At 38.7% G+C, this 24,383-nt stretch overlaps 1 protein-coding gene across 1 annotated transcript in view; it reads left to right on the top strand.

Moving 5' to 3' along the window:
* The window catches only part of iqsec3a (IQ motif and Sec7 domain ArfGEF 3a), a gene marked incomplete at both ends in the record, with an annotated part of 125,148 nt that overhangs the window by 47,097 nt on the left and 53,668 nt on the right, over window positions 1-24,383 (top strand). The window contains one exon of the mRNA XM_079263471.1: window positions 9,321-9,942. Within this exon, the coding sequence (XP_079119597.1) occupies window positions 9,321-9,942 (622 nt within the window). The remainder of the gene's footprint in view (window positions 1-9,320; window positions 9,943-24,383) is intronic.

Genomic DNA, 24,383 nt, shown 5'->3' with positions numbered 1-24,383 from the left:
TCCATTTCGGAAGAACATAAAGTCTTTGTCTTGCTTCTAAGAGGTTCTGTCTCGAACTGGAAATCATACAAGCGGCTTCTTCAGGGAACTCATTTGGTAGGACTTCTGCTGATGCGGTGTGCCCTCTCATAATGCCGTCTTCAGCATCTACTTGGCTGTAGTCCACCAGAGGATAGACCTTTTGAACCACTGGTCACACAGTCCAATATCTCATCTGTGCTGCACACCTCCGTGGTGCTGATGCAGCAGAGGCGATCAAGGTTAATGAAAGTCAAAGTAGCCTGCACTGACTTTGTTCACGCTGGAATTATAATCAGGCCATCTCCAGTATAAAGATAGTAAACTGTTTATCACCTGGACATAGTGCAACAGATGCTCAGTGATCATATACTGTAAATCATACACCTACCCAGATTGTAAAAAAATGAAACTGATCTTGACAAAATTAGCAAGCATGGCTTCAACATTAGTCGATGTGGCTATGTGGTTACATGCCCTCTTACAAAGAATGTTAATTCTGAAATGCTGAAGCAATCAAAGAAAGTTACCTAAGAGGAAAGCATGCACAGGAAATATAACCTCCCAACAGGAAACTAATGAACAAGATTAGCTGTTTGGCACTGTGCTTAGCTTTTGCAAAATTGCAAAAAATCAAATAAAAAGGAGGCTCCTTAATGGTCTAGACATGTGTTGTCTGATGCAAAAAACTAAGTGTTTATTAATGATAAATAAAATGCATTTGGAAACCAGATATTTCTGCTGTATTAGCTTGATGGCAAGCTAATACAGCAGAAATGCGGTTAGCAGACACACAAGACGCTTCAACAATACTGTAGCCGTTATCATTGCTCTCATTGTTCCAGGTCATTATTACCCAAAGTGTTGAGGAATACAATAGAGGAATAGATAGATGGGATGTCAGACTGTTTCAGACAGAAGAATTTTGTCCAGCGATGTTTCCCTTGATTGCAATTGAGATGCATTTATGGATGGATCACATGTTGAAACTCAATCTACCAGCATTTCATCATTGGTCCATACTCAAAACTCCTCCAAGCGTCAAGTATTGTGTTACTTTATAGATGATAGTCTGACTATAACATCTGCTTGGATGTGAAAACACCCCTTTATTTGCTTGTAGGAGTAATATTTACAGGGTTTTATTAGGAAATTCTGAAATTCCCAGTTGCAACTGGTTGCTTAGAAACCAAACACACATTTCCTTGAACAATGAACTATTCCTTCAACAAAACACTTCAAACCTTTGTTACTCCATTCAAAACTGCTTCACTTTGAATACCATGTTGTAGTACACAGAGGAATGTATCCCAATACAAATAATTGAAATTATTGTTACTTTATAGCTCTATACAAGCTCAATGTTCCTTTTCTGTGCTTGATTTTTATTCTTATTTTTTGTGTTTTTTCTTGGGAGCTTGTTTCTAAAGATAAATGAATAACAAAGCAAAAATACCGTCTTCACAATCTGAGATGCTGCTTCTCGCTTGCTCCAGCTGATCATGCTTCATATCTGAGGGGAAGTGAAAGACATTGCTGCATCCTTTTTACTCCCTTTCACTCAGCACCAGAAATGGGGAAAAGAATGCAGCATCTTCTAAATGCATTTCCTTGATGTTCTCTTGCAGGAGCTCAGAAATGGAGCAAAGCAGCTTTTCAGTTACTCAAGAGGATTTTTAGATGGAAACTAAGAGGGCTGCAAAGCCAAGAGAACTTTTGATAGTGGAGAAGCTATTCTTTTGGTTCATTCTGTTATTTTTGTCTTTGTTATTTTGTCCTGTTTGAGTCTTTGTTGGCAGCGTTACAGTATTTTAAACATTTCCACCCACATGATAAAGTGATGCCTGAAAGAGTTGATTTCGTTTCTGCAGGTATGCATCCGCTCTGCTACAAATTCCATGTGGTCAATATCAAAATTTAAACTAAAAAATATATTAGATGATTAAAAATTCACACTTTCCAGAATATTAAACAAGTGATTTAAAAAATACAACAGAATGATTTTACCTTAAAAAGACTTTTAAATGCTGCATGGTAGCATGGTGGTTAGCACTGGGGCTTCACAGCAAGAAGGTTGCTGGTTCAATCCTCAGCTGGGGCGAGGTTTGGATAGTAGCCTTTCTGTTTGGAGTTTGCATGTTCTCCCCGTGTATGTGTGGGTTCTCTCTGGGTACTCCTGCTTCCTCCCACCATCCAAAGACATGCATGTTAGGTTAATTGGTTACTCTAAATTGCCCCTAGGAGTGAGTGTTAGTAGCTTTTTGTCTTTGTGGCCCTGCGATGGACTGGCGAGCTGTCCAGGGTCTACCCTGCCTTTCACCCAAAGACTGCTGGGAAAGGCTCCAGCTTCCCTGTGACCCTTCATTAGACTAAGCTGTTAGGATAACGGATGGATGGATGGAAAACTTTTAAATGTTGGGTCTAAAATGCGGATCTGTATCCGTATCTCAGAATATCCTCACCTCAACCCTAAATGCAAACAATCTGATGTTTTGGTGTGAACAGTCTAACAAACAAACAGTACAAAGCAAGTCAGAGGCTCCAAATCGTCATAGCAACTTCATCCCATAATGGTTTTAATTAACTTTTTTGGTCAAGGTGTGCTATATCTGTTGTATTACCGCAGGATGAAGTGTTCACACACAAAGATTTGTGTTAGTGCTTGAAAACACTACATGTTCCTGCTTGAAAGCTGCTAGTTGCAGAAGAAGCAATGAAGAACCATTTGTTTTAAGTCCCTTAAATCCCCTTTCTTCCCCATCCTGATGTCCATTTTGAATTACAACAAGTCATCTTGACCTCGTCTACATGCCTAATGCATTCATCCGTTGCCATGTAAATGGCTTTTTAGCTTTTTAGTTTTTTTTTTTAATAATTAAGGGAGTCTTTAAAACCTCTAAGTTGGACAGTTTGTTACTACACCTGCATGTTTCTTGGTATGAATGAGACAGTGACAGGGACCATTTTACGAGTATCATCATCTTTTACTTTCAGGTAGAGCAGCCATAAATAAATAAACTGTCAAACTACCATGCAGACATATTAGAAATCAGGATTAAAAGGACAGGTGCAACAGAGGATTTTGTAGTCATATTCCAGGTGGAAACCGTGGCACCCACTGCGCTCATCCGTCTCCAACTGACATATGGAAAAATGAGAGACCGGCAGCGTCCGGGGCTCGTCTCCGCCTCGTCAGTCACGTTGGCACCTGGAACAGTTTAATCTCTTTACCTGGTGGAGGACAGAGCGTCAGAAAGTCTGTACATGTGTCTCTGTGTGACTGGAAAGAGTAACGGATGCTTGACAAAAAGGATGAGTAGGATGAGGATGAGTGACAGACTTAGAGGTTGGAGGAAAGAGAAGGTGTCCTTGAGGTTGTATGAGATAACATGAATGCATAAAACCATATGCAGCACAAAACTGCACCTTTTTCATCAGTGTGTGCAAATTTTCTTTATCACAGCGCTCGTAGCTTATTGGGTGCCATTTTATTGTTTCCAGCAGATGCTCCTGCAAAATTTAAACAGGTGAAACTACATTTATATCCATAACAAGAAAATGCAAACAGTGTAAGTAGAGATCGTAGGCTGTAAAGCACTCTCCTCCTAAAAGAAGTCTTCTGTTTCACCCAGGCACATCTATTTTTCGCTCACGGAGAAGCTCACCTGCAGCAGAGTGTCAGAGCAGATTTCCTTTCTTTTCTCCATTATTCATTACTCATACAAGCTCTTCTTCAGAAGTAGCAGATGCAGCTATGCTCACGGAAGATACTTTTTCCATAAGCTTATGGCTGCCAAGTATGGGAAAAAAAAAGCAGGTTTTAGGTGTAGAAAAAGAGTGTCCAGGATTTTGCTGCACAGTAATGTGAGTTTGTATGTCCAATATCCACTCTGGTCTGAACAGGAAACAACTGGAAACTGCATATCCTTCGTTTTCCCCTAATTATCCCTGCAACTGCCACAGATTCACAGTTTGTGAAAGGTTTTTGTGACCACAAGTGTACTCCATCCACACAAAGTTTCCTGATCATTTCTGTGTGCCTATGAATGGTAAAATGTTCTGATTCAATGCCAAGTAACATCAGTCTTATCACCATATCAAATAGGAGGAAACACGTCTTATCTGAATCTTGGTGATAACACACTTAGCTGTTATCACAGTCGCTGTCAGTTAGATTGTGTAAATCTGCCACAAACTCAAAAGATATTTCAGGAAACTGATACGTAACCAGCTGTCCTCACGGTGCATGGGCATTAACAAATCTTTAGATGCTAATCCATCTTGCCAAGCTCCAAGCTCTGCATCTGTATTTAATATAACCAATGTGGACCAATTTAAGTTCAGATTTAGAAAGGTTATTTGAAAATAATGACAAATGTAAAAACAAAAATAGAAATAAAACACATGACCAAAGAAGAAAAACCTTCCCATTATCACAATTACAACAAAGCACTACATAATCTAATAAAAAACAACAGTGCTAATAATATTCAGCATATGCAATCAGCATCTCCCCTTGGATATGTTTTTGTTTTATTTCATTTGCAAACTACACTGGGTGGTCAAAGGTTATTGATCTTGGAAACTGTTGTTGGTTTTGATAGCACAAGTTATGTTCAGTCACCTATAATGCTTTTTTTTAAAGAAATTCCTGACGGCCTGCTCTGATTACGAGTAACAAAACATCTGCCACATCAGCCTAAAGTGTTTGATGTTGTTCAGATTCACTTTCATACTCAGATTTTACTTAATGATTTATGTAATATCAAGACATCTTCGTTGTTCCACATCCATACACACACTGAGCAAACTACTTACAACTGGAATGTTTAATCAAACGGTTTTAAATATCGGCAACTTTATTTGTCGTAATGAAACTATGGAGAAAAATACACCCATTAACAAGTAGGAATTAAAATACAAGGTGAATTTATTTATATTGCACCTTTCATAAATATATGAAACATTAAAAGCATTACAGATGGTGTGAAATAGGCATAAAGACAACACAAACAGCAAAATTACAAGACATAAAAAGAGCAATAAACCATTGCTAGAAATGCATCATCCATTTAGCGGTGATCATTTTAGAAGGAAAGTCTATATGTGATGAGTTTAACTAATTGCAGTTGCATAGAATTCAATTAAACTTTAGCATAATTATTGTTCACATTTAACAGAAGAAGCTTCCTCTTTTAGTCTGTAAATTGCGTGAAAGTCTGGTAAACATTTCAGAATGGCTTGTAATGACTTTGATTCAGTTTGTATTTATGTAGACAAAGTCAATTCAATTCAATTCAACTTTATTTATATAGCGTCAAATCACGGCAATGCCATCTCAAGACGCTTTACAGACAGAGGGGAAAACATAATGAAGGCCAATTCATAATAGCCTATATAAGGAAACCAACAGATTGAGTTGAGTCCAACTCAATCTCCCATCCTGAGCAAGCACACTGGCAACAGTGGGAAGGAAAAAACTCCCTTTTAACAGGAAAGAAACCTCCGGCAGAACCCGGCTCAAGGACAGGCAGCCATCTGCCTCTGCTGTGTGGAGGGAAGAGGACAGGAAGACAACAGACAACAGGAACTGCTACTCCCGGCCAGGGAGACCTGCTGAGACAGGAGACATACATTTTAATGATGCAACACTGTTGTTGGGGGGGGGGGGGGGGGGGGTAAAAGAGAGAGATAAAGAGAAAAAAAAAAGAAAAAGAAAGAAGCTCAGTGTATCAGGAAATGTCCCTCAGTAGTCTAAACCTATAGCAGCATAACTAAGGGATGCTAACCATCCCTAGTTATAGGACTTATCAAAAAGATAAGTCTTCAGCCTAGTCTTAAAGGTGGGGAGGGTGTCTGCTTCCCTAACACTAACTGGGAGCTTATTCCATAAGAGAGGGGCCTGATAACCAAAGGCTCTGCCTCCTGCTCGGCTCTTTGAGACTCTAGGAACCACAAGTAAGCCTGCAGTCTGCGAACGAAGTACTCTGCTTGGTATATAAGGAACTATGAGGTCTTTGATATATAGTGGTGCCTGGCTGTGGAGGGCTTTATATGTAAGGAGAAGGATTTTAAACTCTATTCTAGATTCAACAGGCAGCTGATGAAGAGAGGCTAAAACTGGAGAAATATGATCTCTCATGCTGGTTCTGGTCAGGACTCTGGCTGCAGAATTCTGGATCAGCTGAAGGCTTTTCAGGGCATATTTAGGACAGCCCAGTAATAGAGAGTTACAGTAATCTAGTCTCAAAGTAACAAAAGCGTGAACCAGTTTTTCTGCATCACTCCGAGACAGAATGTCCCTAATTTTGGCTATATTACGTAAATGAAAGAAGGCTGTTTTAGTAACCTGCTTAACATGTGGGCCAAAGGACAGGTCAGGGTCAAATATTACTCCAAGGTTTCTCACTGTAGCACTGGAAGCTAAAGTAATGCCATCCAGGTTCATTACAAAACTGGAAAATTTAGCTCTGAGTTTTTCAGATCCAACAAGAATTACTTCAGTCTTATCTGAGTTTAAGAAGAGAAAATTTCTAGACATCTTTATGTCTATGAGACAATTTTGTAGCCTATTTGGCTGATTTGTTTCATCTGGTTTAAAGGATAAGTATATTTGAGTATCATCTGCATAACAATGAAAGTTTATTCCATGCTGTCTAATAATTTTGCCTAAAGGGAGCATATATAGTGTGAAGAGTACTGGTCCAAGTACAGAACCTTGAGGAACTCCATGACTTACTGTAGTTTGTGAGGAGGACTTGTCATTTACATGAACACTTTCGAGTACTAAAGCTCACCTGCCTCAGCATCTCCTCTGTCTGAACCACCTGGCAGCTTTGATTCACTCACCTGGCTAAATAACACACTGATGCATGCTCAGGCTCAGTGACTGACTCATCAGTTCCTCTTGTAAAAACTTTTTATATTAATTCACTTTAATTTAACTCCTAAACCCCACATTTTCCCCAAGACTTTCAGACTGTTTTTACTCGGTCATGCAATCGGTCTCAGAAAACATGGTGTGTTATTATGATATATGCAACATTAAAATACTAGTTAGTCATCAGCCTTTTTACAGAAGACACGTGGTTAACAGTGTTTTACATATACCTTTTAATATTATTTTCTGTACTCATGGAATTAGATTAAGATTTCTAAGTTAATTCCGTTTAATGTTTTGTTTTCAGCATAACAACCACAGTCAAGCATAATTCAGCTTTTGCTACCACTCACTGATGTCTCCTAGCCCAGTTTATGTTATTCAGATTTGTTTGGACACACAGCTAATGTGCAGCATACAGTAGTTCTGTCCTTAACATCATACAGAATAGTGTGACATATCTGATAAAGTTTCTGCGACATTTGACATCAGCCTATGGTAAAACTTCTTTAAAATCCTGTTGGACACAACCTGATACTTGTCTTTTGTCCCTTAATGGGCACCAGAAAGCAGAAGATTATGGTGATAATAAATAGTAAATAACCACCCAAAATTTTATTATTTTATTTTATTTTTTTTTTTGTTTTTATATTTTTTAAAAGAGCAAAATAAAGACCTCATATTTTAAAACTTGTATTTTCCTATAAATGGGTCGGATCTTAAAGGGTTGAGATGTGCAAAGATGAGCATGCTAATACTGATGATAAAAGTAATGAATAATATGTAAATTCTGAATGTTTGTATGTTTATTTATTTATTTATTTCTTATATTATTTATTCGAAACAGAGTACCTGAATCAAACCTAATCTGAATGCAAAGTTCTTTACATACATGCCAAATCTGTCCTAACACTTCCATCGTTTGCGCTGGTATTACAAAGTATATCCACTAGAGGGCAGTGCATTGTTCACCTCTGTGCTCTGAAGTCAGACAACAGCAAACGTGCCCACAGTGGACATGCACATTCAAAGAAAGAAAAGAGACAGCGCAATAGATGGTGGTGGCCTGCGCGACAACTGAATGCATCACATCTTCTTTAATCTTTTTGCTGTCTGAACATGAGCCCCAATGCTCAATGCTGCCCCCACAGTTTCCAGTGGTACTACTCAATTCACTACGTCAGACTACACATCTGCACGTTCTCTGACAACTGACAGCCAAAGACGACAAGCAAAAAGCTCTGTCATACGTGTATTTATGCATACTTAGCACGAAGCAAATGGACCTTAAACTGGCATAAGTGGGATTTGACAGCTCCAAAAGTAAAAGGAAAATTAACCAACATTTCTTCTGACTATAGTGATTATTGTACCGTTTTGTATTCATTTGTAAATAAAGTGATATAGCTGAACATAGTTCAAGCATTTAACTTCCTGACTACCAAGGGTTTTAAAGCCCCTCAGCACTGAAGTGTGCTCATAGACAGAGTTTCAGAAGCTTTTAAGCCAGCGGACAGACGTTTCTGATGAAGCATACTGGCAGCTTAAGTGCAGCCTTACAGATCTGCGAACATGACTGCTGACTCAGTCATGTTCTTGGTGTCATCAGCTGACAAGTGGGAATTAAAAAGTGCACAAAACAAGCTGTCAGTTGGATCAAACCACTTTAAAATGGGCCAGATCGTTTCACAGACAGGTGAGACTTCTCATTAGGATTTCATGGTTTTACGTCAAGGATAGATCGTTTGTTTCGTAAATTGGGTTTTTGTGAAATCAGATGATGCAGGACTTCTATAACAGAAAGAAAAAAATAGGTTTTTTAGAAGAAAAAAGGAAGGACTGCACACCTGCAGGCAAAAAATCTCACATAGCATCCTACTTTCTCACTTGTTATTCCAGCATAAAGCCACTGTCTGCACAGACACAAATGCACACAGCTTCACACACACACACACACACACACACACACTCAGTTTGTAAAATGCATAGAGACATTTGTATTAGCTGCATGACTGTACCCCTTGTCTCTGTGTGTGTGGGTGTGTGTCACTACTGGCTGTCAACTACCTTGTTTTTCTCATACTTTCTCTTCTGAGGATTTTGTTGTAACAAATAATCACTTGATGTTTCTATTTTTTTTTCCCTTCACTATTGTACTCTGTGGCTTAAATAGCTTTTTCTGTGCTGTATATTTTTCCTGGTTTGTTATTGTCTGTGTGTTTAGACAGACAAAAAAGACATTCACAACAGAGCAGCTAGACAGATGAACTGGCCCAGCACACAGTTGGTAGCAGAGTGAGTGATCATACACACAAACAAGGGTCCACTTCTTACCACTAACCCAGGCAGCCTGGAGAAGAGGTCAGAGCTCACCACGGATGCAGCAGCCACCTCACTCTGCGTTTTCTCCTCCTTTCTGCAGCGATGAACTTTCTCCAGACTCGTCTATGGGGGAGGAAGGGAAGGGAGGTGAGGGGGAGCCGCAGAGTGAGGCCCAGTCACAGCTACAACCAGAACCAGAAGCAGAACCGCAGCCCCAACAGCAGCAGCAAGAGACTCAGCAACAGACTCAGCCACCGCAGCCACAGCCTGAACCCGAGCCCCAGTCTCATCCGCAACCGCACACTCATCCTCAGCCTGAAGTCACACCCCAGTCAGAACCGGAGTCCCAGCTCACACCGGAGCCCGAACCTCAGGTCCAAGAAAAGCCCCTGACGGAAGCAGCGCCACAAGACGCCCCTAAAGCCCCCTCGCCTTGCAGAGAGGAGCAGGTCGAGGTGGAGAAAGAGAATCAAGAGTCAGAAGAAGTTGTGGAGGCAAAGGCAAAGCAAGAGGGAGAGGAGGCGCAGGGGGAGTGCCACAAGGGCGAGACAGCGCAGGAGGGAGAAGAGGAAGAGGAAGGGGATGGAGCAAAAGGAAGTGGTGCGGGGAGGAGAGCCAGCCTGCACCACACAGCCTCGCCTTTGAGGGTGCAGCGCAATGGGGCCGGCTCACACTCCACCACCTCTGACTATGAACTCTCGCTTGACCTCAAAAATAAGCAGGTAGGGTTTTGCTGGGGGATGAGTGGGTGGGTGTCTGAATATGCAGTAACTTGGCTTGTGTTTGTACGTTCTGTGGCTGACATGTTTGTGTTGATTTCTGTCTGAAGACGAGGACTTTGGGTTGTGGGAAAAGCTGTCGATTTGTAATTTTTATTTGTTCGTCGATTTAAAACTTATTGGTCTCTGTTGACTATCAAAACTTCCATGAATTACTCATTTCATCATTATAGATCATCATTACCACTTCAACAATTCATCAACATCAATACTTGGTATGATTGTTAACCAAATTCGATCAAGATATCTGAACATTTTTTGTAGTTTATACCCAAATAAGGCACCCGGTTACTTTGGCATGAGGAATAATCCAGTCGCAGGAAGTCAATCCGACTTATTTCTCAGCTGATGTGTGTGAAAAGTGAATGTGTCCGTACAAACATGTCCATGTTCACAAGTCTTGTCGTCTTATTGCGTCTTTCACCAGGGAAACCATCTCCATGATGTAATCACCATCATGTCAAAAGCCATCAAACATTCATCATCCATTTCACTCATCATCCATCAAAAAAAAGATTCTTCCAGATCTTCAAGCAGGTAAGGAAGCAGTTTTCTATAAAACGTTCACTTAGAATACACAAAATGGCTTTCGAAACCAAAAGTCTTTCAGACTTTTCAGTCTTCCAAGGATGGTTCTTAAATTATTACATAATATTTATCAGTTCTGATCATACACCAGACAGTAAAACTGGACTGACATAACATTTAGATGGTTTTAGGCATAGCTATTAAATGTTTTGTTGACAATTTAATCATTAAAATGAATCACACTTAGGCATTTATGGACTTTAACTTGAACTAAAAATGATTTTTTTTTTTTTTTAATCAAAACCAAGTTTTAAAATAAAAGTTTGTGAAGCAGATTCTCAGCTGAGGGAATAATCAAACCTCTTCAACCCAACAAAGAAGCTTCGCACATCCAGCAAAACAAAATGTAGGTTGCCTATTGTCATGTAGTTGGTGGTGCAGAATTGTCTTATCTGACAAGGCCACCTTGTCACAGTAATGGGAACGGGGTATAGGAAGTTAACTTACCTGGGTGTCAGCCATGTCTGCTGGGGATGAATGAGTAAACAGGATCAATGGCACGTACTTTTAAATAGCCAAGAGTTGCGCAATGCAGCAGTGACGTAATCATCCGGTGCCCCACTGAATGCGACAAGGTGCCAGAATATTATGTTTACATATTATCTACGGGGTTAACATATGTGTCTTATTTTTTTAGTGTTGTGTGTCTGTATTACTGTGGGGATTTAGGAGAAACCAGTTATTTGTGGTAATTGGGGGGTTCTTGTTGGGTGGGGCTTGGTATTTATAAGACACTCATTTTGGAGTTATGGGAGATGGTGAGGAGTACAGATTAGAGCGTTGCAAATCACAGTGTGTTTTTGGAACTGGAGAGAGTTAGTGGTGAGATCAGTGTAAATAGTTGTACATATTATACATTCTGTACATACGATTTACTGTATATATTGCTGCACGTTGGTGGATAGCCCGGGAACCTCAAACAAAGTCACGACTGCACCATCTTATTGGGAACTGCAGAGGACCTTGTGACATCTAAATTTATGTTTTTTATAACTTCTCAACATAAGCCATTAAGTCAGTTCTGCAATGCTAAAAGCTCATTTATGTAGGCTATATTCAGGATATCTTTTAATAATAATAATAATAATAATAATAAAAAAAAATATCTTTGATTAGGTAAATTACCTGAAATAATTTCAATATTTCAGGTAATTCAGGGAATTCTTCCAAATTCTTGTGGAAGAATTTTAATAGCTTTCTTTTTACCCATTTTACCCATTTCCTTCAGATTTATCAGAGTGCAGTATAGCCTGCCATATGTTGGCACCTGTCTTGGTCAGGGGCCCACAGAGGTTCATCTCTGTTGCTGCTCTGGCAATGCTTATTATCCTCAAGCAATTAGCAAACATGGTTGTTCTTATTGTCTCTCTGCCTCAGGACACAAGCTACAGGAAATTTGCTGAGGAACAGCACATTGTGTGTCTTTCCGATCAATTTCTCAGGCACACGAGTTTGAAAGAAACAGGGAAACACTCGTGGTTGATGGTTACTAAAACCAAAACTTCCAAGTGACTTGCCATGACATTGTTCTAATTAAATGGAAGGGGTTTGTTCAGCATCCCCCTCTGTCAGCTCCACTTCACTCAGCTTCCACTTGATTCCCTCCTCATCACTTCCCTAATCGAGGCTCAAGTTTCTTTTAACCTCTGCTTCCAATCTGTGTCTCCCTCTCACTTTTTTAATCTCACATCTGAGAGACCCCCGTTTTCTAGTATCTCCCTGTCAACGAGGCTTGAGATAAGCGATCAGCTGGATTGATCTTCTGTCTGTACAGATGGAGATGCAATGGGGTGATGGATCCCCAGATCAATGTCAGAATTGGATCTGCCAGGCGATACCTTGATTGCTGGAGAACACCCTGATGTTTGATTGTTTAACTCACTTTAATCTTAAGCGTTCAACCTCCAGAAGTGTCATTTTTTCTCTTAAATGAAAACAATTAAAATACATAAATCTAACAAATGATTAAATGCTAATGATTCTTTGCCTGAAGGTTTCACTCTGTAGGGTAAATGTTGTACATAACTTAATTATGCATTTCTGTTGGTGAATTATGAATATATGTAAGTGGTAAAGTTGAAGCACATTCAATTAAACTGTAAAACATTTATATATATTTATCTTATGAAAATGAGGACATTTTTCAGTCGCAACTAGGCTATCAAACCTCCACAGTGTGTGTGTGCAAGTATCCTCGTTAACGTATAATACGTATGTAAATTCTTGCATTGTACCAAGAAAATAAAATAGAATTTTATGCACTACAACTGCATATGCAATGATATCCTCAGGCCTAAGCACTGAGTTAAAGGTGTGTTTCAATCAAGCGGCAACCTCTGAGGGTTAACAGTAAAGCCCATGTGGAAGTGCCAAACTTTGCAGTTCACTGCTCATCCACTAGGGGCTCCAAAACAGAGCAAATTCCCAGAGTCCCATGTTAAAAAGACCAACTTCACAGCCGAAACAAACATGTTTACAACCTAAATATTTTACATTTAATATGTCAGGTTTACATTCATGAAAACTGTGGGGGAAGTGACTTATTTAGTTTTTTTATAACTCCTGTGTTTATAACCAATTTAATCTAGTATAGTTTAATATAGTTTAGCCATTAGCTAGTTAGCTCATGTTAGCTTGGTAAACTCTTAGCTACAGGCAGGTCGGAGTTTGATAGACATCAATCACCCACCCCCACGCTCACAGCCCACCCATTAGCTCCGTCATTTATATTTTCCAAGACAGATGCTGCCAGCATGGCGACGGTGGAAGCTGCCCATATGAGCTTCATTTCAACTCTTCAGAAACCTACGAGTAACATCACAAAGGTTCCGTCCATCTTTGAAATACAGTCAATGCTTTCAACTGTGCTCACATGAACCAAAGTTTACCCCTCAAGCAGTCCTCTTTTTTTAGTTCATATAAATTGATTTTTTTTTATTTTTATTTTTTTTATTACTTATATACTCATACAAGACTTAATATTTATGTATAACTGTTGCATGGTACTGTCCCTGGACCCCTTTTTTACACCACAACTATCAGGGAAACAGAAATTTAACCCCACAAAGGCTCTGGTATGGGTAGGAGTGTACAGGCATCATCCAACTCTCATACACAACAAGCCTGCAGCAAATAGAAATGTGTTTTTCATGCATTAAATTTGATTAATCTTAGCAAAACTCTAGACATCAGGGACAGAACGCAACCTTTTCATTCACAAGAGTGCTTAGTGTTCAAAGTGCTGACCTTTGCCTGAAAGATTTATTAAGGAGTTACTGAAAAAGTTGCTTTTATTCTCTACTTGAGCAGCTGAGCTTGTCATTAATCTTGAGCCATTACTGCTGAATTCAGCCCTGGAAAATAATTTCATTGTTATTCTTTAGTCATAAATGCAGTGAAATTTGCAAGTTTGTGCTAAATGTTAAGCAATGCCAGTTTAATGCTCAGAACTTTGATAATACTTTACACAGAAACTGCTGTAAAAAGACCTATTAACCAATATTGTTAGATTTCAACTTTGAAAGGAACTTCTGGTTGTTTGCAGAGGATTTACAGCAGCGTTTCTCTATATTTCTTAATTGAAAACAATGTTAAAATTTACATTTCTAGAATATAAATCACCAATCACTGCCTTTAAGCAAACAAATCAGAACAATGATGACAAGTGATGACAGTTCCTGTCAGACTAACACAAGAAAACTGTAAGTTTGTGCTTTTAGAGATTCAGGATTGAGAAGCATATATAACCTATAGCATTGTTGATTGTTATTAATGTAACTGAAAAAGTATACACTACTACACATTATGTCAATACACAACAAAGATGTTTTGGGAATTTGTTTACTTTAAATTACTTATCCAAAAGATTGTCTTGGGTTTTTTTTTTTACTTTCTTTGTTTAATTTGAGGAATGTATACTAAATCTGGAAAAGATAAAATAATATATTAACTAATATTTTAATAATGATCACTATCAAGCATACAGTAATAACATTTTATAATAACATACAATTACATATTGTGCATTTGTAGTAAAATACTGCTGATCCTGTCAGCTGTGTTTATCACTTTAGATGGGAAAATTCATCTTCATTTATCGTGTTGCAGATGTTTCTGTATTGTAAATACAGCTCTGACAGTTCCTCTTTGAATTTTCTGTTATACATTAAGGATAAAACTTCAGTATTAAAATCAGTTTTTTATTAATTATCAGCCCATTTCTTTTCATTGTGAGGAAAAATAAACGAGTAAAACAACAGATGGATTCATTGATAGTATCTGAATTCAGCCCCTTATTGAATTTTAAAGGTCTATTTTATTCTTTTTAAAATACGTTTTATGCCCGTGTGAAGGGATAAAGTCATGGAGACTAATCACACTACTAGAACTGTTGTGAGTGTTTGAAAGAGATTTTAGTCTTCAATTAAAAATAATCACATTCATATAGATGTGATGTCAAAGTGAGGTCTAAGCCTCACTAGACACATATGAGCTCAGTGTTTGGTACTGCAGAGCGTTCACAAACACCAGCTGTTTAAAACTGCTCTTGAAAACTAGACTGGGGTGGAAAGACTGGATGCATAAACATGTTTAAAACAACTTTTCCTGGAATCTGTAAGCATAAATTAAGAATGCACTGAAGAGAAAGTCCTGGGAAGACATAGGGATGTAATGACATAGCTCTGTTCTTGCACTGAGTCTGTGGAAAACCAGAGCACTTCTCAGAAAGAACAAGTTTAGAAATGGTTCAGGAGTAGCCCTGAACCAGTATTAGAACTGCTCTGGTCCAAAAAGCCTACATGTGGTTTGCTTCAGCTGGCTTTTATTCAGTGTACACATTGCAAACATTAAATTGCAAGATGATAACGGAAGTGTGTGTTTACACCTACACAAAGGTTTTTATGGAAAAAAAAACAAAAAAACAAAACACCCAGCTTACAACTCATACAGTGATAAACACTCACAGCTGCATCAGTGTCTGGGTCACATACTGTAACAAACAATTACTAAGATGCCCCTGTGCTTGCTGAGATCCCTCATGTCTGGCAGGTCATAACATTTCAGTTCAGTTCAGGCCAAAGGGCCTCTTGCTCTGGATGTCTGAAGAAAAATATTAGAAATCCAACTTTAAACGTCTCTCAGCAGCCATTAAAAAGTTAAAGTCTTGGAAAAATAAGTTAGGTGCATTTTTTTCTGTATTTGACCACATATTCTGTTCACTCTTTGGAAACGGTGTAAAAAACGAGGCTGGCACTATGTGGATTAAAGCCTCTTTCTCCATTGATTGGAGCAGTGCTACAACTTGCAAGCAGCCCACCAGGAATCCCTTTGAGGCACCAGATTAGACATGCCGCCATTGCCCACCAGTCTGGGGAATTACATTTAAGAATTTATTTATTCATGTTATGGTAATTATTCATTAAATCTTTTACCACAGGTTTGTACAGCACTTTGTTCACTGTGGTTGGTTGAAAATGCTAGAAAATAAAGTTGATTTAGATGAACCTACTTTATGTTTGCTTTAAAGCCCAGTCACGAGGAAAATTAGGAAAGTTGGTGTTGATGTACTACCATTATGTTAAAATACCTGCAACACTTTTTAAAATGTAAAAGTAATGCAAAGATTTACAAATCAAGGCCAGTCTCTGAAAGGGAAACATTTAACTATTAATTATTCAACGACAAATACTCGCATCTTAACAACTTAATGCCTGACTATTATGGCAATTTATTCTTTATATATAATATATTCTTTCTTTTTCTTCCTGTCTTTCTGTCTTTCTTTGGAGTTACAAAAAAAATGGCAGCAACATCTCTTGAAAAACAACTTGAACAGGCATATAGAAAAGAAAATGAAAGGAAAGTAAGGAAAAGAAAACAATTAAAGAGGCTGGAAAAGTATGTGTACTCGAGAAAAACAGCAACTAAGTACATTATTTGACAACAGGTCAGTCACACAATTGGGTATAAAAAATGAGCACCTAATAGAGGCAGAGAGGAAAGAGCAGAAGTCTCAGAAGCTCTCAGAAGTAAAGAGCAATATGTAGAGCAATATGTTCCATAATATAAATAACAGACTAAATATACCTTCATCTGGACTTAATATTCATTTTATTTGTAGAAGAGAGAGGAAGTCTGGTTTGTTAAATTAACCTGTGTCTTTGGTAAAATGGGGCTGCCTATGGAACCAGCAGTTTACACATCTGGAATTGCACCATCAGTGCCTAAATATATTTAATATATTTACAAACTATGTTTTTTTTAATTTGCAAAAGATTTTCCAGTTTAAGAAGTATAGTGCAAAACAACATCCTGTATTCATTAAAGGAGTCCTATTATGGTATTTTTTTCTGAGCTTTCTACAGTGTTACAGTGTTGAATCCTCATCAGACATGTGAACGGCAGTGTTTTTTATCACCTAAACGCATGTTTGAGTTTGAACTCTCTAAAACGCGTCGTTTTAGAGAGTTTTTTTCTACTTGGAAATCCCTGTGACGTCCCGGGGGATGAGGTTCGGTGATTGGTTACCTTCTACTGGTTAACAAGGGCATGTACAAATACATCAGGCGGGTGGAAAACGTGGGATAAAGTTATTTCCAACGATGGCTGGTGAGTTTACCAAAGAGAGACATCCTGCTGCATTCGTTGCTGTGGGTTGCTGTTTTCCACTTTGTTTTCAGGGTCTGATTCAGGTTCCAACATGTAGGGCTGGATGCTATGTGTTGACATTGTATTTTGTTTTTTTATTGAGTTCATATTAGCCTAATCCTTCTGTTTATGAGATGTTACAATGACGGCGAAAGCAGTTGCGGTGCGCGCTCCCGATGTAGTGCAGTGGCGGGAGGCGGGGCTTAATGCGGAAGAGTCTCAATCCACTCGTTTTGCCCACAGGCTGATCTGACAGCCTACGGAGAGGGTCGGTCTGAAGTAAATAAAGCGATTTGTGACAATAACTCGATCAATCCCAGCCCTTCTGGTCTCAGAAAAAAATAAAATAAAAATTTGCCTGAAATGCACATAATAGTTCCACTTTAAAGCAGTTGGCTTTATACTGGAAGGGCAGAGGTGCGAGACTGGCCAGCCTGAAGTTCATACAAAGTAATAGGAATAAAATTAAACAAGCAGCCTTACATACCTTAAAGGCCCTAACCAGTGTCATATAGATACTGGAAGGGTTACATCATATATAGTTAAGCCAACTCGCGTTTTTCACAATGCTAACAATGTTGCAACTAAACTAATCAGGTTTAGTTAACTTGTTTAGTTGACCACCAGCAATGGAACCACGGAGTGACAGACAAAAACAGATTTTTATTTACTTTTCTGGAGTTTTCATGTCTGAGGAAAATAATATCCTTGAACTGAATCATTAAGAATACAATGGATTATGCCGCATGAAAAAAGGTTCTTTGCTCTGGAAAACCTCCTGCCTGGTTCCACTACCTCCACAATCTCATCCCCTACATGCCAACAGACCAGTTACCCTGACATCCCACATCCCTTCAGGAAACATTACAGTTTGTATTTTATAAGTCTGACATCAGCAGCCTGCTTCAGAAATCCAACTCTCATGTGAACAAACCAGGCAGAACTGTTAAATTAATGTTTTTAATCCAGCTGCTCTGTTAAGTGAGAAGCTCATATATTCTAGTTATGAGCTATTAACTCATAAAAACAGACCACCGTTTGTGAAACTGAAAGGTTTGGTGTCTGAGATGGAAGTCAGCAGCACAGGAACACCACAAGGGACTGTACTCTTACCATTTCTCTTCCCATTGTACACCAAGGATTTCCAATACAACTCTGAGTCCGGTCATCTGCAGAAATATTCTGATGACTCTGCAGTTGTGGGGTGTATCATGATGGACAGGAAGCTGAGTAAAGAGAACTGGTTAATCCATTTGAGACTGAACAAAACAAAAGACATGATTAGGAAATTCAGGTGAAACAGAAGAGCAAAGCAATGTTTACATTGTGGAAGAAGAAGTAGAGGTGGTGGAGAAATACAAATATGTTGGAGTCCAGCTGGAGAGCAATCTAGACTGGAAATGCAATGCAAGGTCATCTACCAAGAAGGAATAGAGTTGATTCTACATCTTGAGGAAACTGATCATTTAAAGCGTGCACCTATCTTGTGTCAGTATGCTGAGAACAAGGCAACCTGCTTTGCGGCAACCAGATGCTGAATGAAACTGAACAAACTGATCTGCAGCTCCTGGAGCTGATTGTACAGACAAGAATGCTGCTGAATATTAGACAATTCTTCACACCCTTTATTCAACTGGTTCTTATGTCAAACGCAGAGTATTTCCCTCAATGACATATCTACAAACCCAAAACTTTCCAAATTTTTCATGAAGCCGCTCATATAAAAATGCTTTATATGCAGGAACTCACATCTGGATACATCTGATCAGCAAAAAAGCATTGCAGTCATAAATCGTAACATCAGCCATCGCTGAACTGCTGTTTCAAACAGTCCTCTTCTGTTTTCTTTAAAGAAATTACAACCTGGGTTATTAATGATCCTACACCATTTTCCCCATCCAGACTCATTCAACATTTTCTTTGTTATCTTTCTCATAGTATTACTAATGATTATGTAAACGTTTACATAAAGTTTATGCATGTTTATACATTGTTTACATCGGAAAGAAATCTCTTGGCATTTGAGACGTGATGAATTGTTTTCTCATTGCTGCTGGTTCAGTGATATAAATGTGTGTATTGGGACATTGTTTTGACATTTTATTGTCCACGCTTCTTGAATAGATTTGAGCTCAAATGGTTTCAGACTAAATTTTTCCTCATAACTCCCGAGTATTAATGTTTCATATAAATCAACAATACCGGAAGCTTCAAATGTGCGTGCATGCCTGCTCAAAAGACTTTAAAAGTGCAAATTAATTCATGTCTCATGTGCTTATATTAAAAGCTCCTTTTTGTGGTGCTTACCACTGAATTTGTTGTGCTCAGACGCATGTCCCAGTTCATTTGCCCCTTTACTCTTCATCATATTTGACTGATTCTATGTATGTCCACTTTCAGACCTCAGACTTTCAGTAAATTACTGCATGTAATCACAAGCTCAAATGTCTTTCAGTATCTGCATTCCGCATTGCACACTTGCACAGTACTGTGTAGAGCCTCTTTTCTTCCTTCATTCAGAGGAGAACATGAGGTCAGCGTGTGCTGATCTGCCTGTCAAAATCGATTTGGAGATGGTGGCGGAACAGGCAGCGCCATCACTGTTACCTCAGACCGTTGCCTCCCTGGAACACTCTCTCTCTTCGTCAGAGCTTAGTGAAGTGATCAGAGGTAGAACTGACAGAGGGCTAATGGGGTGGATTTTCAGCGGCGCTGCTCTCGGCGTCGTAATCTGTCTCGCCACTTCTTTCAATATGTCACCTTCTCTTTAACACCCTTGTTTTTTGTTTTTTTTTACATTTCTGTGCACTTTCCATCCATCCATCTCCGTTTCTTTGACCTTTCTCTACATGTATTACACATGCTCAGTGTGCAATTATTCTGCAATGAAGTTTTTATGCCTAGATTACCTGTAAGCACTACAGTCTACGGCACTTTCAGGCATGAATAACTGAAATTTTCCAGAAATATTAATGAAGCTGTTAATAGTTTAAAAGTAAAGTGGGATTTGGCAGACTTTGCAACTGACAGTAAATGTTAAAAAATGCCAGTAAAGATGGTTAAATCTCTCTGAATAACAACTCTGCTATTCTGCTTGAGTCTCCCTGGTCATCTCAGGTAACCACATTTGATATTAAAGAGCAGATGAAAAGAGAATGCTGTAGATCAAAGTGGCTCAAAAAAGTAAAAATAAAAAAGTAAATCAAATGGAAATATCAGATTTCTTCATGTTAACTTAAAGGTAGAGTATGTATGATTTTCAATATTTTCAAAATAAATTAACTAACAAAAAATAACTACAAACATAATTAGATAGTTTTTTAAACATGTGGGTTCCAGTCTGTCCATATTTGATGCGTTGTGAAATTACAAGTTTAATTAATGACAAAGACCCTTCTTGAATGTTTTCTGACCAGTAAAAAAAAAAAAGTACTTTTTTTCCACCAGTAGGGGGAGTATAAGCCCATTTATTGCAGAGCGGCTCTGAGCTGCAGCTCACAAGCGATTCCTGCCCTCATTGGAGCTGGCAAGGACCTGTGGTCGTTTGTGGAGGTAGCAGTTTTGTGGTTTTGCTCACGACCTGGTGTTTTCCACCTGGTGGTGGAAAGAATCGCCTTGAAATCTTACATATTCTACCTTTAAACTGATCAGAAAATCAGAGTGAGCTTTTCAAGCTGTTTCTACAAGTTAAACTTGCCAATAAAACTAGATGCTATCAGAGATCATAGAACTAATTCAAGCAACTGGATCCTTTTTGCCAATGATTGCTGACATTATATTGAGTTAGAAGCTCTAACAGCAAATTTATTTTCATATAGTTAAGAATCCTGGATCAAAATTGAGATCAGGATCACAATGAAAATCGTGTCACTTGTTCCTTATTTCATTGCTAAGATTTAATGAAAATGGTATCAAATTCCATCCATAACTTATAAAGTCATGTTGCTGACAGGTGGATAGATGGATGCTTACAAATACATGACATCCACTTTTAGAGGTAAATGAAATGAGCATTATGGTAAAAAAAAAAAAAAAAAAAAACAGAAGCAGCAGATCTCCTGACTCTCTGGACATTATATATAACTATATTTACCCACTTTTCACTCACTGAAAATGTGGCCATAAAGTAGTTAAAGTGTCACACGATTCATCAAATAAACAGATGAAACGAAGATAAAATAAGATGACATTTTAAAAGATCTGATTTTCCATACAAAGTGTGATAAATATAAACCTATAAATACCATGTGCTATGAATGAGATGCTTCTGGGGGATTGTAAAAGGGGACATTTAATTACCTGGCAGTGAGAAATAGCAGCAGTTTAGCATGATTTAGAATAAGCAGTCTCAATTGTTCCACAGACATGTCCATTCAGCTAAGTTAGCAATAGGCTGTTACAGTACATCTAGCTGTGAGAAGTGCTTGCAAGGTCTTGAGTTTGTTAACAAGCAGATCAAACTCTTATACCATCATTGATGGTAGAACCTGAGCTAAATTGATATGAGATTGGTTTGCCGTCGTCTACTGTCTTTTCACCTAACCCTGTTTTAGCCCAAACATGGATCATTTAGATGCCTTTTAGATGTTTTTTTTTCTTATTAATCCAAAGAAATCTGGGTAACCCAGCATCCATTCATCATTCATCCAACATCCATTTCATCACAATCCTGATAAGCTTCACATCAAATCCTGTCTACTTTCCAAACTTTCCCCCTCCCCCCCTCCATACCACCCCTGCTCATGCTCAAGCTGGCAGCTGTAATTCCATCTGAATGGCAACGTGTATCAGATTGTAACTCTAATAAAGCAAGCAACGTGACCCAAATACTTTATTTATCTTCCACCATCCAGCTTACAAGGATGGCTAAACAAACAAGCCTGAATGCTACATTTAATCAAAGGCTGCCATGATGACGGCTGATTCTTGCATCCAAGGGCACCTCTGCAGTGGTCTTGGCATTTTTTGTGGCGGACACCTCTTTGAATAATGAAGTTGACCACATTACCATGATGCATTTTTTAAAAGACTACATTGCGTCTGTGTTAGAACATAGTTATGGGGATAAGAGCGCACGCAGGACCAAACAACCCAGATTAAAAAGCTATGAATATTAAGCCTGAACTTGACCAGTCTACAAGAGCTGACAGTTACCCAGAGAGCCCCCTCAGCAGATACACTAGAGGCAAACCTGCATCCTATTCAGAAACCACCTTAATATTCTCAGTACGTTTCACTTTGCTCACAGAGTCTCTGCAGAGGAATGTAAATGGAGTAGATAAGATGGATTTTCAGTGTCATTCTACTTTTCTAAAGAGCTTTGTGGGCGATTCTGTTCCTCCAATGACAACGACAGACCGTCTGTTTGAGCTAGCCACTTATCACAAATTGCAAACCCTCCAGTCATTACCTCTGCATGAGGTGCTTGGTGACTTTGCCCACGACTAACGTGAAAGAAGATTAGCGGCTGAAAGTCACAACAAGATCATCCTTGGTCACTTGATAGCGTTTGAATTGACAGGAAGGATATTTTATGTGGACCAAATTAATCCTCACATACACATCTTGCTGAAACAAGTCTAAACCAAATCCTTAAGAAAACAGCAGAGAAAGGCAAAGACTTCTAGTCCAGAGGATTAGATTAAATTACATTTGAGAGATATCCATGCAGGATACTTGGAATACGGCTTTTTTTCATGTTTTTATTCTTTCAAACATGAATTAGGCTCAACACTTCTGCCCTTGAAAGAGTTAGAAAAAGCTGAATCCATTGATTTAGTCTGAATCAAAAAGGATATCAGAGTGACTTGAGAAGATAAGCATTTTTTCCAGGCACTTCTGAAGATATCCACACCCCGATTGTTCTGGGAAACTCAAAAAGGGTTTCATCTAGTATATGAGACACTGCCAGATGAGATGGCTATATTACATCTCCATCCTTTTCCCACAGCATTTGAGCAATTTTTCACAGGCAAGATTAATAGCTTGTTCAGCTGCAGACAATTTAAAGTTATGTGGAGGACTTCTCTATGGAATTCCCACCAGATTATAAGCTGTATTTGTAGAGGAAATTAATGGTTTGTCCAAATGACATGAGTCAGCTGTTACTGTGTGCTCACACTGAAACTCTGGGGTTTAGCAAAAATTTTATAATGTATATCACAAGGACTGTATACAAAATGTAATTAAAGAACCGTCTGAAATATTTCATGTATAAATTTGTAATACTTTATTTGAATAATTTTGTTCAAAGTATAGGATTTTTACAGCCCTTTGTCTATGTTTTATATCCTTTTCTCCACCTTAAATCTGTTCTTGCCCAGCTTATTCATTTTTGCACCAATGTAGCAAGGTTTTACCTTAGTTTTGTTTGCCGAGTCAAGAACACAAGAGATTTTTAATCATTGTTGTGGACGTGGCAAACATGCTCTCTTTGCAAATGTGAACCCCACAATACAAGAAACCTTTGGTAAATAATTCATAGACAAGGACCACAATAGTTTAAGTTATTGTTTCTAAATTCCAGTCCTCAGCACCCGCTCCCCTGCATGTTTTATAGGCAACCCTACTATAACACATCTTTATACAGAAAATAAAGGGCTTGTTAACAAGCTGCAAAGAACTTGATGAGGAAGTTAAAAAAATCTGACTCAGGTGCTTTGGAGGAAGATCATGTCTAAGAAGGAAGGGGGATGTGGAGTGGACTTCTGGGGCAGCAAAGTAGTGGATCGGTTAGTAACACTCAGACCATCATCTGGAACCCTACCTCAAATGGTACCTGAAACAGAAAGAAGAGAAGAGAAAAAATAGGAGAAAAAGAATGTGTGAGGACAGAGAGTTACAGCAGATGAAATGAAGTAGAGGAATATAAAAAAGGACAATAGTCAATGGAAGGGAGAAAAGGAAAATGATGGGGGTATCAGATGGGGAGGAGGGATGGAGAGATAAGGAAAAAAGGCTAGCGGGGAAAATGGAAGGTTGGACTAAACAAAAAACAGCAATGGGAGTGATGGGAAAACAGAATGGAAGATGTCAAAAATGTGGATGGGAAAGGGTGGGGTTAAGAGAACAAGACAAACAAGTTGAGGAACTGAAGCGTGCATAAGAAGGCTTGCCAGGTGATTAGAAATGTAGTTGAGGCTTGGCCT

The sequence above is a fragment of the Telmatherina bonti genome (genome assembly GCF_933228915.1).
Source record: "Telmatherina bonti genome assembly, chromosome: 23".
In the NCBI taxonomy this organism is placed as follows: domain Eukaryota; kingdom Metazoa; phylum Chordata; class Actinopteri; order Atheriniformes; family Telmatherinidae; genus Telmatherina; species Telmatherina bonti.
The sequence above is the reverse complement of the archived record's forward strand: the minus strand, read 5'-3'. Positions and strand labels throughout refer to the sequence as shown.